The 23,237-nt window shown below is 42.9% G+C and overlaps 1 protein-coding gene across 13 annotated transcripts in view; it reads left to right on the plus strand.

The window, feature by feature from the left end:
* The window catches only part of CACNA1D (calcium voltage-gated channel subunit alpha1 D), a 513,308-nt gene that overhangs the window by 402,168 nt on the left and 87,903 nt on the right, over nt 1-23,237 (plus strand). For all 13 annotated transcript variants that reach the window (XM_029600875.1, XM_029600887.1, XM_029600877.1 and 10 more), the window contains 3 exons: nt 12,735-12,863; nt 17,509-17,574; nt 20,795-20,886. In XM_029600875.1, coding sequence (XP_029456735.1) covers nt 12,735-12,863; nt 17,509-17,574; nt 20,795-20,886 — 287 coding nt within the window. The remainder of the gene's footprint in view (nt 1-12,734; nt 12,864-17,508; nt 17,575-20,794; nt 20,887-23,237) is intronic.

Raw genomic sequence — 23,237 nt, forward strand, 5'->3', positions numbered from 1 at the left:
AGACACTTGAAAATTCAAATGTTAATTTTCCCAAACAGCAGGTGGAGGAGTGCGCAGGTAGGTTTGGTGGGATAATTTTCAAAGCAGACTTATGTGTACTTGTCCACTTATCCAAAATGTGTGTTATTTATGCACAGTTTGACAGCATTACCCAAATTATGTTCAGTTAGTACAATTAAAAGGAATCACCTGTAACTTATTTGTTGATCTTTATTTCTGAGCATCCAGCCACACTTCATTGGCAGAATTATAAAATTCAGGAAACACGATAGGTATTTCTTTAAGGTCCCCAATGTGTATTTTACTTATGCTAGATTAAAGTGAAACGAGGGTGAAAATCACACTGATGAAGCATTAGCGAGATGACAAGCAGGATGTCTGCTATGCCTCAGGACCGGTGCTCCTCTATCATTTTAGTATGCTATAATAATGGTTGGATATTATATTCCCACTTCTCTAGCTAGTTGGAATGCCACAGCATTCTGTTTTTGTTGAATGATTGTTCACCTTTTTGGCACTACGTGACCTATACCCAAGCCCGCTTTGCCTTATTGATAGTATGACATTTTAAAACTATGTGTAAAAGTTTAGCTTGCACGTTAAGGCTGTATAGCAGGCACAAAAAAATTGCATGCTATGCACTGGTATTCCAAAGAGGTTCTCAATGATGTTGGAGAGTGTGTACTAAAATTAGCACATACCTGCTTTAAAATGAAGTAGCATCATATGCTAATTAGATTTAGGTAGGAATATGGAGATGCGCCCCTTCACCTGCTCTTTCTAGTGCACCCACTAAAGGATAAAATGTTAGTCTTGTTTCAATCTAAGCATTAAAATTAGTGGGTCAGTAGAGTCAACATCTTTACTTGTCACACTGGGAGAGACCATGCTCTCGGGGCCTCCCCTAAATTCCCTAATATCAAAATCAAGAAACATCTGTTCCCCGCTCATCCTCCCCCCCCCCCCCCCAACAAGGGTGTAGCAGTATGAGTAATGGCAGGAGCAGCAAGACTTACAGAAAAATAATTTTTAATATATAAAAATAATGGTAAATAATAGTGAATCTCCCCCCCCCCCCCCGATGCAATGCCTTGCTTCTGTCACCACTTGTATTGCATCAACTCAAAAAAAATGTAACCCCTCTATATTCCTAAAAAGTGACAAATCTGCTTCCAAAAGACATTTTTCAAAACCATCTAAAGATGATAAATTAGAAAAGTGGTAGTTTCATATCTTAACTGATCTCAAGCACCACAGGTTTGGTTGCTGGATGGTCATCTACTGATTATAATCATTAACTAACCACCCTTCACCTCACAATGTCGCTGAATCACCAATACTTTTTTTTATAAAACATTTTTCAAATGGTTGTGAATAAAACATTTTTTAATGTATCTTGAATCAAATATTCATATCCAAATGTACCTTTGTTGTTACTCCACTAGTATTGCAGCAGTCAATCTTGTGGAGTGGCTTGCTTCTCCTTCTACTCTCACATACAAGAGAACATGAATGATTCTCCTGTAAAAATGATGCATTTGTTGGAATGAGTTGATCTTGATCACAAGTTGTATCATTCTACAAATATTCATAGTAGGCAAGATCAAATCATAAATTCCCTTTTCTGTTTGTAATCCTCTCTGGCAAGGCACAGGAAATACCCACAGTACCTGAAAGTAATCCACTTTGAAGTGCTGAAAAAAGTGCAAAAAGTGGGATATTAATCATCTATAATAATAATAACATGTGAGAGGATCTAGCGCCTGTGCGGAAGCATGGCACTAGTATCTTGGAAGGGTTCAATGCAAGGTCGGTACTAACTTTTTTCTGCCCTCCCCACATACCAGCATCATTCAGTCTCTGTTCCGTGCCCATCAAAAAAAGCCCAACTCCCTCCAGCAATCTATATTTTTTAAAACTGACACCCCTCCAAACGGAGTCCATGGTCAAGGTTAGGGTATTAGGTACCCTTATGAAAGGTAACACTGCACATATTATACCAGGCCCTAGAACATCAATACTCTTCCTATTAGAAAAACAGATCACTATAGATAAATTATATGGTAGCAGAATATCTCCCCTCGGTCACACATGGAGAACTCAGACAGACCCTGACAAAATACAGAATAAAGAGACCAGAAAGTATAAATAGAAACTTGCTAAGAAGAACTGAACTGGAACCCACAACAAGCCAGCCTCTATATGCAGAGCAACAATGGAAAAACAGAAACAGTACCATTCTTCATAAAAAAACATTAACAAAAATAAAATCAAGAAATATAAAACACTCATAATAGGAATTATAGTCATCAAAGGAATAAATATTTCAAACCAATTAACAAATAGAATATCCAAAATTTTCCAAACACTAATAAAATATTTCAAAACATCTAGGCATAGATTTTAAAAGAAGCGCGCGTGGCCTACATGTACGCGTGCTACCCGGCGCACACACATGTATGCCCAATTTTATAACATGCGCAAGCAGGTGCACTCAGGTTATAAAATCTGGGGTCAGCGCGCACAAGGGGTGCACAATTGTGCACCTTGCGCACGCCAAGCCGCACTGCCTTCCTCCATTCCCTCCCCCCTAACCTAACCTTCCCACCCCTTCCCCTAACCTTTACCCCCCTAGCCCTACTCTAACCCCCCCCTCCCGACTTTTGTCTTAATTTTGCACCTGCCTCCGGGCAGGTGCAAGTTGCGCGCACCGGCAGCCTCCGGCCCGCGATCCTCCGACACAGCGGCAATGGCTGCTATGTCGGAGGCCTCTGGCCCCGCCTACACTCCACCCCTGGACCACACAGCCCTGCCCCCGGACCGCCCCTTTTGTAAAGCCCCGGGACTTAGATGCATCCTGGGGCTTTATGCGCATCGCCGGGCCTTTTTAAAACAGGCCCGGCACGCATAAGGCTGGTTACGCGCGTAACACTTTTAAAATCCGGCCCCTAATGAATAAAAAAATACAATTAAAATATGTTCTAATATTTCCCAACAATAAGATATTTCAAAACAGTAGAAACATCAAATTACATCCAATAATTAAAACTAATAAGGATTAAAAAATCTCCTGCTCTCCATACTTGGGATCTTTTGATTTCTAGTCACCTTGAGATTGTCGTGGATTGGAGAGGAAGGGCCACACTAACTTTATCTTTTTTCTCACACACACACACACACACTCACTCACACACTCACACACACACACACACACACACACACTCCATCTCTTATATACATGCCTGTGCTCTCACACACAATTGCTCTCTTTCACTCACAGACATTATGGGGTAGATTTTTAAAAGAAGCGCACATGCGTCCATGTGTGCGCGGTTTCCGGCGCATGCTCATGGACCTGCTGATTTTATAACATGCACGTGCCAGGAGAAGCAAGCCATCCCACAAGAATGACTGCTGCAATCGGGCCTTCCCACTTCTCTCCCAGTCCTCTCCAATTAAGGAGCGGACTGGGAGGGAACTTCCCTACCCCCCTGCTTAGCCTTCGTCCCCTTTCCCCTTTCCCCTCTCCACCCCGACCCCTACCCCCTACCTAACTATAAGAATTTTTTTACTTACTGCCGCGTCAGACAGAAGCAACTTGTGCGTGCCGGCCATTTGCCGGCACAAACTTTCCCAGAACAGCGGCTAATGGCCACTGTCCCGGCCGGCCTCCGTCCCTCCCCGCTCAGACTCCTCTAACTCTATCCCAGAACCTTGCATACTTAGAAAAAATAGGGATTCACAAACAGCTTTCTTTTTCTGGAGTTACCAGCAGTCAGATGGTTACACAAGAACCCAAAACACACTGATTAAATCAGACCTGATCTAGTATGCCACAGAAAAGTGAGCACTACCTTATGCTCAAAGCTAATCTAGCATCTGGGCCCTGCTCTCAGCACCTCAGAGCAACAAGAATCACCAGCAGTAGTTCTTAAACATGCAAGAGCTCCTTTCTGAGAATATGTGTAATCGTGCATGCCTCCTCTTCCTAGCTACATTATGAGTCCTGGAGTGTGGTAATCAATGGGCAGTGTGTAGAGCATGGATATCTGGGCCCCTCTTTATACAGCACGAACAGTACACACAGCATTCTTCTCATTTTCCCCTTCCTGAGCCTCCTCCTTTGAGGTCTTCCAGCCTCTCTATTATCCCCCAGGCTGAGTGAGATGGGACGTGTGTGCACTGAGTACTGAATGTGATTCAAGTGTTGAGGGCAGCAGCAGCAGCAGTGGAGGAGCTCTGGCAGCCAACGTAACTGAGATAGTTGCCCGCACCACATTGACTTCTCCCTTCTCCTGCACTTATATGTAGTGGGAACTGGTTCATTATGATGGGTTCATGTGTTTCCAACCCCTCTCTCCCTTTGTTTTAAAATCTGGCAGGAAAGAGTGGTGGGGCCTTCAGTGCTTCCCTGTAGCTCTTCTTTTGACTATCTGAGTCCATGTTTGCATTGCCTACCCTATGTATGCAACTCAACATTTTTGTTATTGTATGTCTGCCTTGGACTTTAAAACAGAAAACACTGGATTAAATCAGAGGTTCACAGGCTTCCACAGCAGGCTGCAGCAGCAGCATTTACTTACAGAAATAAATAATAGGCTGTTCCACTGTACCCTTTCAAACTTCCATAACAGTACTGAATACAGTGTGCTAAGTGCTTCTTCTCTGGTTTCTCTATGCCATCTCTTTACAGAATGCCATTTCATAATTCCTTTTCATTGAGTACCTTAGTGCCCTTTTATCTAACACACACAAAATTCTGGGGCTAGCCCTCTTCCCAGGACAACAAAAAATATTAATTAATTGTTTTGGTAAAGCAGCGGTAGACTGCTTGGAATAGACTTGCTGAGCTCCCTCTCTAGCTTGTTTAAATCCCATATAAAATTCCACTTTCTTTGAGGCTGCTTTTTAATCTTAAACCTGCTTTCTGCCTTCAGCCTCATTAACTAAGTAATTTTAACATTGTCTTACTATATGAAACTCCTCAGGTTTCTTGACTTGTATGTTTGTCTTGATTAGTTTGGATGCTTTATTGAGCAGGGACTGTCTCTTGTGTGTTGTTCGTATAGCACTGCATATGTTGAGTAGCGCTATAGAACTGTTAAGTAGTACCAGTAGTAGGAGGAGAATAACAGAAGAATAGCCTTGCAGTGTCTAAATGCACACAGGAGTTGTAGACAGTCCTCAGCTGTTTCAACAAATATTTTCTTTGCCCAAGTTAGCATTCTGTAGTAGGGATGTGAATCGTTTTTTGACGATTTAAAAAATCGTCCGACATATTTTAAATCGTCAAAAATCGTTAGAGGCACGATACAATAGGAATTCCCCCGATTTATCGTCAAAAATCGTAAATCGGGGGAAGGGGGAGGGGAAGGGGGAGGGCGGGAAAACCGGCACACTAAAACAACCCTAAAACCCACCCCGACCCTTTAAAATAAATCCCCCACCCTCCTGAACCCCCCCAAAATGCCTTAAATTACCTGGGGTCCAGTGGGGAGGTCCCGGTGTGATCTTCCACTCTCGGGCCATGGCTGCGTTAATAGAAATGGCGCCGGCGCCATTTTGGTTCCTGTCCCCCGACGTCACGAGCGCAGGAGATCGCTCCCGGACCCCCACTGGACCCCCAGGGACTTTTGGCCAGCTTGGGGGGGGGCCTCCTGACCCCCACAAGACTTGCCAAAAGTCCAGCGGGGGTCCAGGAGCGACCTCCTGCACTCGGGCCATATTGCAAAATGGTGCCGGCCGTATGGCCATATTGCCGTATTGCAAAATGGCACCGGCCGTATGGCCGTATGGCCGGTGCCATTTTGCAATACGGCAATACGGCCCGAGTGCAGGAGGTCGCTCCCAGACCCCCACTGGACTTTTGGCAAGTCTTGTGGGGGTCAGGAGGCCCCCCCAAGTTGGCCAAAAGTCCCTGGGGGTCCAGCGGGGGTCCGGGAGCGATCTCCTGCGCTCGTGACGTCGGGGGACAGGAACCAAAATGGCGCCGGCACTACCTTTGCCCTGACAGGGCAAAGGTAGCGCCGACGCCATTTCTATTAACGCAGCCGTGGCCCGAGAGTGGAAGATCACACCGGGACCCCCCCACTGGACCTCAGGTAATTTAAAACATTTTGGGGGGGTTCGGGAGGGTGGGGGATTTATTTTAAAGGGTCAGGGTGGATTTTAGGGTTGTTTTGGATTGGCCACTGTTGGAAACAGGATGCTGGGCTTGATGGACCCTTGGTCTGACCCAGTATGGCATTTTTTTATGTTTAGTGTGCCGATTTTCCCGCCCTCCCCCGATTTACGATTTAAACAATTTTAAAAAAAACAAAACCGCGACGATCAGATTCCCCCCCCCCCCCCCCAGCCAAAATCGATCGTTAAGACGATCGATCACACGATTCACATCTCTATTCTGTAGTGCTCACTGAAGTTAGTATGAGTTGTCGCAGAAGGGAGCAGGAGGCTTGTCTTCGGCTTGCAGAACTGTACTTGAAACCTTGCCTCATGATTTAGGTGCAACACATAATTCAGCAGCACCAAGACTGATGCCAATGATACCATTCTCTTTGGCCCTTCTCTACCCTCCCCCTGCACAGGGGCTGTGAATGCAGCCTCCACAGCAACCCCAGATGAACTGGGTAGAGGAAAACCGGACCTGGGAATTGAACTCTCATGCTCTTCCGTAGTGCATCGCACAGCACTGCCGTTGGGCAGTCGCCTAAACATTTACTTCTAACTTTTTGTAACTTAGACTTTGCTATTTCATTTTGACTATCTAAACATAATGTATAGATTGGTCTCCCAATCTGTTTGTAGCACTATGACTTCCCTTTTACTGAGTCACATACGGGGGGGGGGGGGATTTTAAATCCCCGGGGCTCGCAAATCCGGGCAAATACGTGTGTGGCCAGGCCGAGCGCGTGCCAAGCGCATTTTCTAAACAGCCTGGCCGCGCACGTATCTGCCATGCACACGTGGAAGAGCCGGGGGTTTAGAAAAAGGGGCGGGCCATGGGCACGGAACTTACTGCTGCTCCAAAGGAGCAGGTAAATTCTTTAACAAGAAAAATGAGGGAAGATGGGTAGGGTTTAGGGGTCAGGGAAGAGAGGGGAAATGGGAGGGAGGTTGGTTTCCTCCCAGTCCGTTCCTTTGGGGATGTCCCGATTGCATCGCCAATGCGCTTTTAAAGAAAATCCCCCCCCCTTACGTGCCACCTGCGTGAACCGAAATAAAATCGGGCATGCATTAAAATATGCGCGCGTCAGTGCATGCATGTGATAAAATTGGCGCGTCCATGTGTGCGCACGTCTTTTAAAATCTACCCCATACTGTCTTGCTGATAAAAAAAAAAAAGCAGAGTATTGTACCTATCACAGTGATCTATGGGATTAGTTGAGTTGGATGGTCTATGCTATTAACTTGCAGGGAGATTTACAAATTCAGTTTTCTTCTTTATGACATCAGTGGGAAAGCTCCTCAATATTAATATTTCTAAATGTAAAGTAGCCTTTCAAATTTGCTAGCTCAAAACTCACCTCCCTGCAAGCCTACAACTTTAATATGAATAGATGAAAAATAAGCTTTTTGATTAAAAACTGATACATTATAACCAAACATCTTTTCATTCCAAACTTTTCGTGGGTGTGATGCTATTGGTTTTTCTCTGGTATTAGCAGGACTGGGAGCAATAGGCTCCCTGATAGGATTCATTGTCACTAAGAAGGAATGCACATTTATTGCTGTGCCTCAAGTTCCAGATTTTGGAGAAAAACTCTTGACTTGTTTAAATTATTGTATTCTGATGATTCATTAATCCTGTATTTATGCACTATACATCTTTGGGGAAACATTTCAACCTAAAGTGGCATTGTTTAGGTACTCTGCAAAATATCTGTTTCCATTACACTGAACAGCAAGGCAATATACAGTAAATCCATCAATATTCAGCTATATCATTTTCAGAATAAAGAACTTTATCCAGGCCCATTTTCCTTTTACAGCACCATGTAGATCCAGTAAATAATCACAGTATATACATATATATATATATATATATATATATATATACTGCATGTACAGTCATTTGGATTCTGCCTGTTACCAGTGCATCTGTTCTAGGTGGATCACAACATGAAAATATGACAGATACAAAGCACAAAACATGCATAAAACCCTCGCTAAACATATTAAAACATTTTTTTTAAACAGCCCTAAAAGCTTCCTGAAACAAATAAGCCTTTTTCCTAAAAGAGTCCTACAACCGCTGTAATATTGAATGCTGTCTAGTTTATATTATTTTTAGTATTTAATGATATCTAGTTTATATTCTGTGTATCTTTTTAGATTTTAGTGAAATCAGAAGTACATCTCCATATACAGTATAAAACAGGGGCCACTGGAAGCCATAGTCATAGGGAGACAACCAGCCTTGGCATCTAGGGTGCTTATCTTCCAGGAGCATCCCAACATCATGAAACATGAGCACTACATTGCATTTTATCCAAAAAGTCAACCCTGCAGACAGGCACATTTTAAAAAACATTCTGTCTTTGATTTATGTCAAGAATGAAAACACAGTTGAATCTATACTGCTTTTATTAATTTTCTTTTATTTTCATTTGTAAGGTTCTTAATATTTTTTCAATGACACCTGAAATTGAGCCAACTGGGGCTCCTCCGGTAAGGTTAGCAAACAGACTTGAGTGGCTGAACCTCCTTTCCAGTTCCCTCTTTTGACAGGCCTATATTTTTCTGCTGTGTCTTGTTTTTGAGAACTGTCCTATCAGACAGAGCAGTGGTTACCAAACCTGTCCTGGGGATCCTGAGTTTCAGTATATCCATAGTGAATATGAATGAGATACATTTGCATATATTGGCTAGCCAATGCATGTAAATACGTATCTTGCACATTCACTGTGGACATCCTGAAAAGCCAACTGGCTGTGGGGGCCAATAGGACAGATTTGGGAACTCCTGCAATAGAGTGTGCAGTGGTTTACATTTGGTTTTGGTGTTCTGTTCTTAATTATCTGATTTTTTTAAGCTAATTCTTTAAAACATTTGTTTTTATATTGCATTCTTCAGTTTCTGAAATAGAAATTCTAAGCAAAAATGTTTGGAATTTGGAAACTAAGAAGTGCATGTGACAACATATACAGTCTTCTGTCACGTTTCATTTCATACCATTTTGTATTTAATATGACAGTTGAAAATATGGAAAGGCTTTACACTTTGCTTTCAGTGTTTTAGTTCTTTCTGTAAAGTACACTCTGCTCTCCTTACTGCCCCCTCTGTAAGCAAAGCTCACATTGTAGCTAACTTTGCCCGAGGGCTGGTTCAGAGGCCTCGACCACGCCCCCGGAAAGTCCCCGGGCCGGCACCATGCCCACGGCCCCGCCCCCAGAATGCCCCAAATGCCGCGCCGCCCTCGACACGCCCCCCCCCCCCCCCCCCCCGACATACCCCCAACACGCCCCCAAGCAAAGCCCCGGGACTTACGAGCGTCCCGGGGCTTTGCGCGAGCCGGCAGCCTATGCAACATAGGCACGCCAACATGCAGGATTTTTAAAATCTGCCCCATTGGGTGGGCAATTTTGCCAAAGGCACCTGCTCACAAAGCACTGTCTTACCCACAGAAGTCCTTTTGAGAATTACCTTCCCTATGTGCTGCTAATGCCTGTGTTATAATTGAAGTGTTAACCCCCATTAACAGCCAGTTTTAGTGCAACTTAGTACCTAGACCCCTAAATATGTAAAACTGGTGAGTGCTGTACCAGGTTACATGGGTGTTGATGAGGACCCATTACATTTCAGCAGGGCTCAGCTTTGAGATGTTAACATGCATGAAAAAACCATTTACTTGGAGACCATATTTTGCTGGGGAATTATAGCAGAGTCCCTGGATCTCAGTTTATCTAATTATCCCAGTTTTTTGTTTTTTTTTTGTACAGAAATAGGATAGCCACCTTCATGTATTAAACTAAATTACCTTTGACAACAGAGATCCTGAAAACCCTGATCTTTAGCATCTCCAATTTATTTGGCCTAAAGTTTAATCCGCTCAAGTTTAGCTCTCTCAGTTTCGTTGTATAATAAAATTCCAAGCCTAATCGTTACACATCACATTTAAGAAACAGGTGACTGTTTACCGCCATGGGTCATTTGTTTTCAGGACTTAAATTGCCTACATTATACTGCCTCCTTTTCTCCCTCACCAGTCCTAATGTGCAAACCTGCTTTCTTTTTTTTTTTACCCAGGAGCTCAGTGCTGACTCCAGAAACAGTAGGAGCTGACTGGAGGTTGTAGCCTCTCATTCTTGGGACAGTGTCAGCCTCCAAACAAGATATTTTGTGGCACTGGCACTAAATGTGACAACCTCCCAGCCTCTGTGTGTCACTAGAAGGAATGTAGTAACTTATTTAGCAATTCTTGTTAACCATTTTGTTCTACATGGAAAGAAAGTGGCAATTAAACGTAGGTTCTTCTCTGCCCTCTTACCTGGTGAAAGCCAAAGAGCAGACTTGGGCAACTCTAGCCCTCAAAGGCCCCAAACCTTAATAAATATGCCTGAGACAGATTTGCATACATACTGCCTTCACTGTATGTAAATCCAGTTTATGCATATTCATTAGGGTTATTCTGAAATCCTGACTGGCATGAGGCCCTTGAGCTGCCCACCCCCGCCTCCGAGTATGCCCAATGCACAGCTACTGAATGCATTTTGGTGGTTGATTAATTATTGCTAACTTTACACACCTGTCACAACTACAGAATTACCAAAGAATCTGATACACAAGCTAAAAGGGCTCAGAGATAACTTACCTCACAGAATCTATAGCAAATGCTTTCCTCCTCTTGATCAATCCAACTGAGGGATCGCCAAGATCAACAGCAAAAACTCCTCACCCACTTGATCACTCCTCCGGGGGAGAGGCAATGACCCAGATCACATGTCTCGAGGGAACTTTATAGTCAACTCAAGTCTTCCCACAAAAAGGTGGGGTTATAGTCAGGGGAATATTTCAAAAACACACAAAAATCCCCTCCCACTGCCCATGATGGAAAAATGTTTGATAGGCAAGGCTGGGTCATGATCACGTACTCCGGATAAAGAGCAGGTGCGAGTAAGCTGCCAAATCTATAAGTGTAATTCTCTTATAAAATAGCAACTTACATGCATAAATGTTGGGCCCTCCTGGGAATGCCCCTGGACTGCCCTTTTTTACATGTATAGATTTACTTGTGCACCCTTACTTAGATGTATATGTTGTAGATTTCTACAATAGCATATATGCTGATTTTTGTACATGCAACTTTTGAGCTTTCATGGTCTGATTTAATAAACTTTAGTTTTTTGTCGTAGACCCAGAATCTCAGTAAAGTCTTTGTGAATGACTTATTTATCTTTGTTTCCCCATTCATTTCTATGGAGATGGGCATGTAAATGCTTTTGAATATATTTAAATCAATCAGTATGGTGACTGAAGTTTGGGCAAGCAATTTAAACCTCTTGCCCTCAGTTTGAGCTGACATTACAGTCAAAACATGCTCAGAGCACTTCCTCCGCCCAATTTTAGATATTGGTAACACCAAAAAATGAATTTACCCATCTAGGAACAGGTAATAAGTCTCATGCATATTGCGTGTTGGCCTAAAGACCTAGTAAAGGAGGTTTATTTGCTTTTCCAAAAGTAAATAAGGCTTCTGAGTTGCATATTTTTCAAAATGGGATTGTGATGATCTGCTGGAAATGTTTTTCAGTACCAGATTTGGAGTGAATCGATCCCATAAAATATGCATTGCGTCTAGGAGTTTATGAAGTTATATTACAGGATCCTTTATTTATAGTTGGGCAAACTGTGTGCTGAAGGAGGGAGTTGTGCATCCGTATAACACTAAAAAATACTTTTATCTAGGAACAGCAAAATCAAAAGGAAGAAACAAATTAATATTTCTCTAAAAATGTCTGAAAAGTAGAGAAATCTTAAATTGTGCTTATCCTAACAAGATATAAAATCATACGTTTTTCTACTTATTTTACTAAAGACAATGTTCTTAATTTCTTACTGCCAAAGCCAACAGAAATTGCCCCAACTGTGGATCCTGTGGTAAGATCAGCAAAGTGATCGGAGTGGGACTGTTTTGTACCTGAATTTGTTCTGCTATCAATTCCCATCTCTCTCTGTCTCTTTCATAATTAACCCGATAGACGTGTGCAGTGATTTCCAGTTATTTTTTAAAAGCAGCCTACAACAATATTAATATTATTGTAATTGAACCTTAGACTCACTTACTGCATGATAATAGTACACTGTTTAAAATAAAATGCCATTTTCATGTTTTCTAAAATCACAATGGTCTATAGTAAGTGATTCCAGGATATGCTTACAACAACATTCACAAGATTAAATGTGCAGTGGGTCCCCCTTTAAAGGGTTGCTATTTAGAGAAGAAGCAGCAGTAGTGGAAACGGACTAGAGAATCCCATTGATCAGTCTGAATCTTGGAAATGCATGTGCCTTGTGTATATCATTTATACAGGTTTTAGCATGTGAATTTTTCTTTCATGCTATGCATTTTTTTTTTTTTAAAGAGTGCAACTAACCATGGAAAAGGCTTTGGGAAAACCACTTTTCCTATCTTGCTTTTTTCTCCCTTGCATTTATTGTGTGTTTTTTTTTTTCCTGAATGTTTTGCATGTTCTGCTGTTCATTTGGTTTTACTTCTGCATGGCATCCTTCAGAGCTCTGAAGACAACGCTAGGATCTCCATTACATTTTTCCGTCTTTTCCGGGTGATGCGATTGATTAAACTTCTGAGCAGGGGAGAAGGGATTCGAACACTGTTATGGACCTTCATTAAGTCTTTCCAGGTAAGCATGCATTGTTTAGAGCAACACAGCCAGTAGTACAAAAACTGAATGAATTTTTGCATGAAATGTATTAATTGATTGTTTTTATTAAAATCGAATATTCATAGACCATGATTACATGGTAGCCATGTTAACCTCATTGAATATATAAAGTGTTAGAATTTTTTATGACCAACCAATTTTACAAAGTTTGAGATGAAACATCTGTAAGGAAATTTGACTTTTTTAGGGGTCAAAATTTTAAGAGAAAATCTGTATTGAACCACATGCTGAGTGACTGGCCATAAATGTCCTTCTTTAAGCGATGTATGATAGGGCAGAATAAACCTTTCATATAGCCAACACCAAGAAATGTGTCTTGAAGACTTCAACAATATTCTGGCGGTTCATTGGGCCTGAGAATTTTGAAGTTCTCCAAGGATATTTCCAGGGTTCTTTAGGTTTAACTCTTATAGAGAAAAAAAAGTTACCTAACTAACGGCCTGATTCATCAAGGCATTTTCACCCTTAAAGGTGAATTTTAAAAGCCCAACATGTGCCAAAACCAGAAGATATGCAAATATGTTGGGCCGGCGCATGCCGAGCGGATTTTAAAAGCTGCCTGGATACGTGTGTATCTCCCACTATGTGCACAAACTTTTTTTTCCAGAAAAAATGAAACCAGCACATAAATACGTGCACAAGCATGCACCAGGGTCCCCTGCCACATAACTTTATTTCTGCTATGGATGGGGTATAAGTCATAAAACAAAAAATTATTAGAGATGTGAATCGTGTCCTCGATCGTCTTAACGATCGATTTCGGCTGGGAGGGGGAGGGAATCGTATTGTTGCCGTTTGGGGGGGTAAAATATCGTGATAAATCGTTAAAACCCGCTAAAACCCACCCCCGACCCTTTAAATTAAATCCCCCACCCTCCCGAACCCCCCCAAATGACTTAAATTACCTGGTGGTCCAGCGGCGGTCCGGAACGGCAGCGGTCCGGAACGGGCTCCTGCTACTGAATCTTGTTGTCTTCGGCCGGCGCCATTTTCCAAAATGGCGCTGAAAAATGGCGGCGGCCATAAACCAACAGGATTCCACGGCAGGAGGTCCTTCCGGACCCCCGCTGGACTTTTGGCAAGTCTTGTGGGGGTCAGGAGGCCCCCCCCCCCAAGCTGGCCAAAAGTTCCTGGAGGTCCAGCGGGGGTCAGGGAGCGATTTCCCGCCGCGAATCGTTTTCCGTACGGAAAATGGCGCCGGCAGGAGATCGACTGCAGGAGGTCGTTCAGCGAGGGTTCCGGCGCCTCGCTGAACGAATCCTGTTGGTCTATGGCCGCCGCCATTTTTCGGCGCCATTTTGGAAAATGGCGCCGGCCGAAGACAACAAGATTCAGTAGCAGGAGCCCGTTCCGGACCGCTGCCGTTCCGGACCCCCAGGTAATTTAAGTCATTTGGGGGGGGGGTTCGGGAGGGTGGGGGATTGAAGGAGGTAGGATTTGGCAAGGAAATGTTTAAGTTATTTGGGGGGGGTTCGGGAGGGTGGGGGATTTAATTTAAAGGATCGGGGGTGGGTTTTAGCGGGTTTTAGTGTGCCGGCTCACGATTCTAACGATTTATAACGATAAATCGTTAGAATCTCTATTGTATTGTGTTCCATAACGGTTTAAGACGATATTAAAATTATCGGACGATAATTTTAATCGTCCTAAAACGATTCACATCCCTAAAAATTATAGGCATGTCAGCAAGGTTTTAAGAATTGGGGTTAACAGGAGAAAAGGAAGGCTATTAAACAAGAGGGGATGGGAAGTTCTCTCCCTTATCTGGGCGAACTGGAAATGAACTTGGAAAAATGATAATTGCGTTGGTGCACGTCCCATATAAAATTCCCCCACTTGTGTGATAGAAGCATTATTTGCGCATACATGCGCATGTCTGTTTAAAATTGTGCGTACATATACATGCATCTTGATTGTTTTATAAAATGTGTGCATATACGTCTTGTTATAAAATGAGCATGTCTCTGAGTTTGGTCTAAATACTAGGGATGTGAATTGTTTTTATAACGAATTGAAATATTGTACGATATTTCTAAATTCGTTATATATCGGGTAAAAAAAGAAATGATCACTTTTCCCCCCGAATTTTTGTAAAAATCGTTTTTCGGGTTAGTGCGCGCTAACTCATGTTTATTTTTGTTATTTTTTGTTACTTTTTGCTATTTTTTGTTAGTGCGCGCTAACATGAGTTAGCGCCAATTTTTCACGAAAAAAAACAACGGCCGTGGGAAAATGAGATTTTCCTGCGGCCAGACGAACCCGTAAGCAGGAACGATCAGGCACCCGATTCACATCCCTACTAAATACTATAACATGATGATTTTTTGTTTGAGTTCATAGAGAATGGCATGCACCCTAAAAATAATGCATATAAAAAATGCAAACATTGTATAATAACCATTAGTCCAACATTTTGTTGGAATGAAATCATACACATCTTCTTTAGATTCTATTTTCAGAGGGATTCTCCCATTTGTGTCTGAAGGAAAACCTTTTTACCAGTGGCATCCTATGGATTCTTTGGCAGCTCCAGAAATGTTTGCATGGGGGAGGGACATAGACAAAGCACAGTGAACTTCAGGGTGGGCAAGCACCAAGTGCCTTTCCTGCTAACCAATCAGAGGTCCAGCCAGACTTACAGGCCGATACAGCCAATACAGGCCGATGGAGCGTACTGTTAACCTGCTCTTGGACGTGCGTTTTCCCTTACCCCTTATTCAGTAGAGGTGTGCATCCGTTTTCCACGTATTTGTAATCCGCAACTTATTTTATCCTATCTGTTAAATACGTGGGGAGGCGAAACGCATCGCGACTCCCCACGTATTTAACAGATTTCTGTTTTATTCGGCCTCCTAAATAAAAATTTAAACCCCCCACCCTCCTGGCCCCCCCAAGACTTACCAAAACTCCCTGGTGGTCCAGCAGGGAATCCAGAAGCCATCCCGCAAAGTGATCGCGTCTCAAAATGGCGCCGATTGCCTTTGCCCTCACTATGTGTGACATAGTGAGGGCAAAGGCGATCGGCGCCATTTTGAGTATTGGCATCGGACGGCCGGCATGTAGGAGGTCGCTCCCGGACCCCCGCTGGACTTTTGGCAAGTCTTGTGGGGGTCAGGAGGCCCCCCCAAGCTGTCCAAAAGTCCCTGTGGGTCCAACGGGTTCCCGGAGCGACCTCCTACATGCCGGCCGTCCGATACCAGGACTCAAAATGGCACCGATAGCCTTTGCCCATACTATGTCACAGGGGCTACCGGTGCCATTGGTCAGCCCTTGTCACATGGTAGGAGCACGAGGGCGCCAGTGACCATGTGACAGGGGCTGACCAATGGCACCGGTAGCCCCTGTGACACAGGCTATCAGCGCTGTGATGAAACCGGCAAACGAGGGTGTGAGAATGCAGGGATGGCTTCTGGATTCCCCGCTGGACCACCAGGGAGTTTTGGTAAGTCTTGGAGGGGGTCAGGAGGGTGGGGGGTTGTCGTTAATTTTAATTTTAGCCGGGACACGAATTTAACTCGCCGTATTAACGCATCGGGGCGCCATACGGCCGAATGTAACGCATTTGCGCCCCAACGAATCCGAATCACGAATGCAACGAAAACTTTTTGGCTGCACATCACTATTATTCAGTAAGGGGAGGAAAACGCGCGTCCAACCCGCGGCACCTAATAGCGCCTTCAACATGCAAATACATGTTGATGGCCCTATTAGGTATGCGCTGGATACAGAAAGCACATTTTACTTTCAGAAAGCACATTTTACTTTCAGAAATTAGCGCCGACCCAAAGGTAGGCACTAATTTCTTCCAGCACCGGGAAAGTGCACAGAAAAGCAGTAAAAACTGCTTTTCTGTGCACCCTCCAACTTAATATCATGGCGATATTAAGTCGGAGGTCCCGAAGAGTAAAAAAGCTTAAAAAAAAAAAAAATTTGAATTTGGCCCACGGCTGTCGGGCCGAAAACCGGATGCTCAATTTTGCCGGCGTCCGGTTTCCGAGCCCGTGGCTGTCAGTAGGCTCGAGAACCGACACTGGCAAAATTGAGCGTCGGCTGTCAAACCCGCTGACAGCCGCCGCTCCTGTAAAAAGGAGGTGCTAGGGACGTGCTAGTGTCCCTAGCGCCTCCTTTTGCCCATTTTTACCGCCGGGCCTAATTTAAATACAGAATCGCTCTCCCACGGTCTTTACTGTATCGGCCTGTAGGGAGGCAGCTTGAGAGGTAAGCTCTTTGTTGGTTGGGGGGAAGGGGATTCTCACTGCCCCTGTCTCCCTCTGGAGCCACCTCTGTGTGTATTATTGCTCTACCTCCTGATTAGCACACATGCTCCCTTGTGTCTAATTCTTCAGATGAAGAATGCAGACTACAACCTACTGGACAAATTCTGTTAGCTATTAATAATTAAAAGAATATTAAGAAAATATGGAAGATGATTTTTTACGGTCATCTAATGGATTACTTTCTTTTTGAAACATTTCAACAATTTGTGCAGCCAGACATAATGTTTGAGAAATGTTACATTTATGCCAATATTCTTCCCTGTATAGTAGTTGTGTAGCTGTACTGATTGACTTTCTAAAACAGTTAACATCATTTCATTTTTTAGGCTCTGCCATATGTCGCTCTTCTGATAGCTATGTTGTTTTTCATCTATGCTGTTATTGGTATGCAGGTAAGTGAATATCATTTTTTTGAGATGATAAACACTAACCAATAAATATGGGAATCTGAAAAGTGCCATTTTAAAATTAATTTGACTATAACTACTCTTCTCATTCCATTTTGTTCAGATGTGTAGGATTTGCAGATCTTCCTGTTTTCAGGATTTACCTTAAATTCCATAAGAAATAGCAACAGCATGAGTAAATTATAGAGCAAAAGGAAGGCTATTAGCTTCCCATAATTAGACCTGGTCCATATGTACTGGTGGAACATCCAAGAATTGGTAAAATGCTTAAAGAAGTATTATAAACTAATGAAATCGCAAGCCATAGGATACACTAAAGAAGTAGAAACTTTGGAAAAGGCTAAGGTTGAATTAACAGCTTAGAAAATGTTCTTTATCTCAGTTGTTTAAGTGGCACTGAGATAGTGATTGTGTCTAAAATGCACAAGTTCTGCTTAAGTAATAACTGTTATTGTAAGTACAAGATGGGAAAAATCCCTGCTGGTATCTCAAAGGCAAAAACAAAACCTATCCCCAAGATGATTCAATAGTAAATTGTAAAAACACATATGGGAACGTAAAAACATATTTCAAACAGACTCTAACCAAATAATGAACAGTAAATAATAAATAAAAATGAAGTGAAAAAGGCTCAGTCATACCAGAAATTTGTTCCAGCCACCAGGGGGTGGCTAAAGGCAATCTGCAGCCTGAGGCGAGGGATGAGATGGCGCCCCCTTTTCCCCTCACAGCCATACATGCATATATACATTCATTCACTTCTCTCCCTCTTCCATACCCACATTGTCTCATCTTGATTCTCATGAGCCACAGAAGCATCCTCTTTCCTCCAGGCCGGTGGGACATTTGCTCCATTCTTCCTCCTGCCTGCTTTGCCCTTGTTTTATTTTCGGCACGCAGCCCAACACTGTTGCTCCTCCTCCTGCATCTTCAGTTTCTTGCGGAGGAGGGCGATGCTCCTGCTGGTCTTTCATTCCGCGCAGCACTGGACTCCACGTTGTCTTCCGGTGGTACGGGTGCTGATGCTCCTCCTTCTTCGAGCGTGCACTGCTCCAGGCCCGTTATTTTCCGGCCTTCTGCAGCAGGGCACCCGGAGTTTTCGGGTATTGGCCTGGAGACCGTGCAATTTGTTAAGAATTCCGGAGTCTCCAGGCCAAATCCGGAGAGTTCGCAGGTATGAATGTGAGGCAGCCGTGGCAGGGCCGGCAGTATGAGGCAGACACCACAGCGGTGTTCTGAGTGGGGCATTTTGCCACCTCAAAATTCTGCCACCTGAAGCTGCTGCCTCCCCCGCCTCATTATAGAACTGCCCCTGCCAGCAACAGTGGTTGCTTAAATATAAATGATCGTCTTGAGCCAGAAGAAAAACACTTCAAACCTTTTGAAACAAAGAATTGTGTAAGATGTGCGAAATGCCTCAAAAATAAAGTTTTTTCAAGCAAATGAGCATTCATCAAGAAATTCACAGCATAACCTAAAATATCCATGTAATGTCTATGCTCTGTTTTTCACCTTATTGCTAAATATAAACAGATGGGAAAAATTTAAGTCCCCTTATGTATAATATAATAAACATACATCAAAAATCGATACTATTCAAAAGAGGCAAACAGCCAAGAATTCAATCCCTGACAGAGGAAAGATTAAAAAGTCAAGTTTCATGCCAATGAATTAAGGCATGCTAAATAATTCTTATATGACAAATGTTCTTATATTCAAGCGTTCATAGTAATTCAAATGAAGCACTTATCTGGCTGTGCTTATACACACTTATAAGCCTCACATTGGAGCCATCACAGATTTACAAATCACCAGAATTTATAGCATTGAGTTCTCAAAACATGTCTAGCTTGCTTGTATTTAAACAAATTAGCTACTTCTACAATTTAAAGGTCAATTAATCTTAAATTTCTAGAGTTTAAGATACCTCAAAAAAGATGTAACAGCTTTGACTATAATTAAAACTTGTATAAAAGAAACATGATTATAATAAAGAATCTCTAACACAATGTTGGGAATTATTAGGAAGGGAATGGTTAATAAAACAGAAAATGTCATAATACCTCTGTATCGCTCCATGGTGAGACCGTACCTGGAATACTGTGTACAATTCTGGTCGCCGCATCTCAATAAAGATATAGTTGCGATGGAGAAGTTACAGAGAAGGGCAACCAAAATGATAAAGGGGATGGAACAGCTCCCCTATAAGGAAAGTCTGAAGAGGTTAGAGCTGTTCAGCCTGGACAAGAGACGGCTGAGAGGGGATATGATAGAGGCCTTTAAGAACATGAGAGGTCTTGAAAGAGTAGATCTGAATCAGTTATTTACACTTTCAGATAATAGAAGGACTAGGGGGCAATCCATGAAGTTAGCAAGTAGCACATTTAAGACTAATTGGAGAAAATTCTTTTTCATTCAACACACAATTAAGCTCTGGAATTTGTTGCCAGAGGATGTGGTTAGTGCAGTTAGTGTAGCTGGGTTCAAAAAAGGTTTGGATAAGTTCTTGGAGGAGAAGTCCATTAATTGCTATTAATCAAGTTTACTTAGGGAATAGCCACTGCTATTAATTGCATCAGTAGCATGGGATCATCTTGGTTTTTGGGTAATTGCCAGGTTCTTTTGGCCTCTGTTGGAAACAGGATGCTGGGCTTGATGGACCCTTGATCTGACCAGCATGGCAGTTTCTTATGTTCTTATGTTCTCTTCCAACTACTTATGTGAGTCTTTTCTTTACTCAGAATGTTATGTTATATTACCATGAATTATATTTCACATTACTACAAAAAGTATTTACTACTGAGATCCCCAAAATACAATGGCTAGAATATTGAAATGAGTATTATCAGCATAACATTAAGCTGTATACTATAACATATCCCTATAGCACCATGTACAAAGGCCTATCTGATGGTGTACTATGCAGATTCTTAACAGCTAAACAGTTTGTATTAAGAAATGGAAGCAGAATTTTGTGAAATCTTTCTTTGCACATGTAATGTATGTGAAGTGATATTTACTTAGACTACAGCATTAAGCAAAGTTGTTTTGCATATGGCTTGAAAGACAATTATTTCTCCCATGACTATTGTAATTAATCCAAGATCTGTGTGATTTAATCATCTTTAAGGATCATATTTTAATTTAAACAAATTTAGCAGAGATCTGTAGGATAGAACTAATTTTACAAATATTTTTTTTGTAGGTGTTTGGCAAAGTTGCCCTAAGGGACAATACACAAATAAACCGAAACAACAATTTTCAGACGTTTTTCCAAGCTGTGCTTCTTTTGTTCAGGTAGGTAATTGCAAAGATTCTCTCCTGAATTTATTTCTCATGAGTAATTAATGCTCTTTATTTCCTTATGACACATGAAATAACTTGGAAAAGAATATTTCCCATGAATTTACTAGGCTAGGAAATTCCAGAAATTAGTTCCCTCCCCCTCCCCCAATGTTCAGCCCGCAGCAGCTAATAGTTGTCAATTCTCACCATTTCATCTGGACAAGCTACGACACTGTTATTTTAACAATTGCATTCATTGACTTGAAGTCCTGCTTTTTATTTTTTTAATTAAAATTGGAAGTGAGAGCCTATAGATGCACCCATCGCAGATGAAATGGGAACCAAACGGAACACAACTTTCCTTTCCCTTGTCTCCATCACCTTACCACCACTGCCTTGCCTTCTGCACCCTACCTGGGCCTCTGCAGTTTCTTTGAAGTTCTCTGATTGGTCATTGACCAAACAGCCTAGTTTTCTGCAAACCCTGCAGGTAATTTTTTTCTGTGGGGTTTGCCAGCATAATGAAAGTGAAACTACGTGGGTAGTTTTGCTTTGATGATTGCAGCATGGAAAAGTTCTTGAACAAATTTACGCACTGGTTTTTTTAAAGGCATAAATAGGTGGGTGTGAGTGTCTTCCTTGACCAAACTCAATCATAGAACACCTACAAACATGCACAGGTAATGAAAAGTCCATTTATGCATTTTACCCATAGAAATAGCAGGCAAGTAGGCAGCCTTAAATAAAAACCCATTAAAGAAAACATTTAGACTAACATGGCAACCATACTGCTTTATTCAGACTCGCTGACAGAAAGTCATCTAGTTTGAAATGACCTCTAGAGGGGTATGCACTCTCTTGCAAGGCAAATAAGTAGTATGGTCGCCATGTTAGTCCAGTGTTCTACATAGAAATAACCTGAGCCAATGAAGGGAACTCTCAAAAGCTAGTCACAAGTGTATTAATCCCATAAAGAGGTGTCATGTATCGCTTGTTTGTTGAGCTTTATATTTATTTCTTTGTCAGCTACTTTGAGATGGTGCATTCATTTTGTATTTCAAAAAAATATGAGGATAATTTTAATACACGTGCAAGCATGCCAATGAACACACATAGCTGGGTGCACAAGCACAATCGCATGTATTTTGTATCATATGCACAAATTTGCGCACACTCTATAAAATACACTTAGATCTACCCAACAACATGCTTGCATCTCTAAAAGAGGTGCAGCATGTATGTCGGGGGGCGGCGCGACGTTCGGGGGCGTTCCTGGGGGCATGGTGCCGGCCCGGGGGCATTCCTGGGGGCATGGTGCCGGCCCGGGGGCGTTCAACATAGCTGGATAAGTAGCGTGTTAACACTCGTCCAGCTGTATTACTTAACTGGATAAATAGCGGTTTCTAAGACTTATCCGGCTAAGTGGCAACAAAGCCGCCATTTACCCGGAGAAGTCAAAATTTATCCAGATAAGTGGTGCAAATCTATATGCGAGCATTTCTGCTCCTAATTATAATCATTTACATGTGGAGATTTAACCAGCGTATTTCCCTTAGCACATGTTGGCTTTTACGTGTGTAAGCCATCAAATTTTGTAACATGTACACGTTAAGGAAATTACCAGTTTAACAATTAGTCCACCAGTTTGCCCAATCTATCCCTAGATCATCAAGACCTTCCAGGTTCTTCAGCCTGAACTCTTCCACATCCCTCACCCAGTCAGTATTTGGCTATAATCTCATGCCAGATAATTAGTAGGTGTAAATGTACACAGGTAACATATACGCATATCACTTTGGCAGGTTATAAAATAGCAACTTATGGGGAGATTTTAAAAACTGCACCCGCGCATACTTTTGTTCGCGCAACGGCGCAAACAAAAGTATGCCGGATTTTAAAAGATATAGCTACGCGCGTATCTTTTAAAATCCGGGGTCGGCGTGCACAAGGCTGCGCAAAATCAGCAGCCTGCGCGCACCGAGCCGCGCAGCCTGCTTCTGTTCCCTCTGAGGCCGCTCCAAAATCGGAGCGGCCTCAGAGGGAACTTTCCTTCCACCCCCCCACACCTTCCCCTCCCTTCCCCTACCTAACCCACCCCCCCAATTACGCCTGCCCAAGGCAGGTGTAACTTGTGCGCTCCGGGCCGGCTGCTGGCGCACCATGTTCCGGTCCGGGGGCTGGTCCAGAGGCCGTGTCCACGCCCCCCAGAACGCCCCTGGGCTGGCACCATGCCCCCAGGAACGCCCCCAAACATCACACCACCCCCCGACACGCCCCCTCCCCCCCCCAACATGCCCCCCTAGCAAAGCCCCAGGACTTATGCGCGTCCCGGGGCTTGTGCGCACCGCTGAGCCTATTCAACA

Source organism: Rhinatrema bivittatum, chromosome 4 (genome assembly GCF_901001135.1).
Source record: "Rhinatrema bivittatum chromosome 4, aRhiBiv1.1, whole genome shotgun sequence".
Taxonomy (NCBI): Eukaryota; Metazoa; Chordata; class Amphibia; order Gymnophiona; family Rhinatrematidae; genus Rhinatrema; species Rhinatrema bivittatum.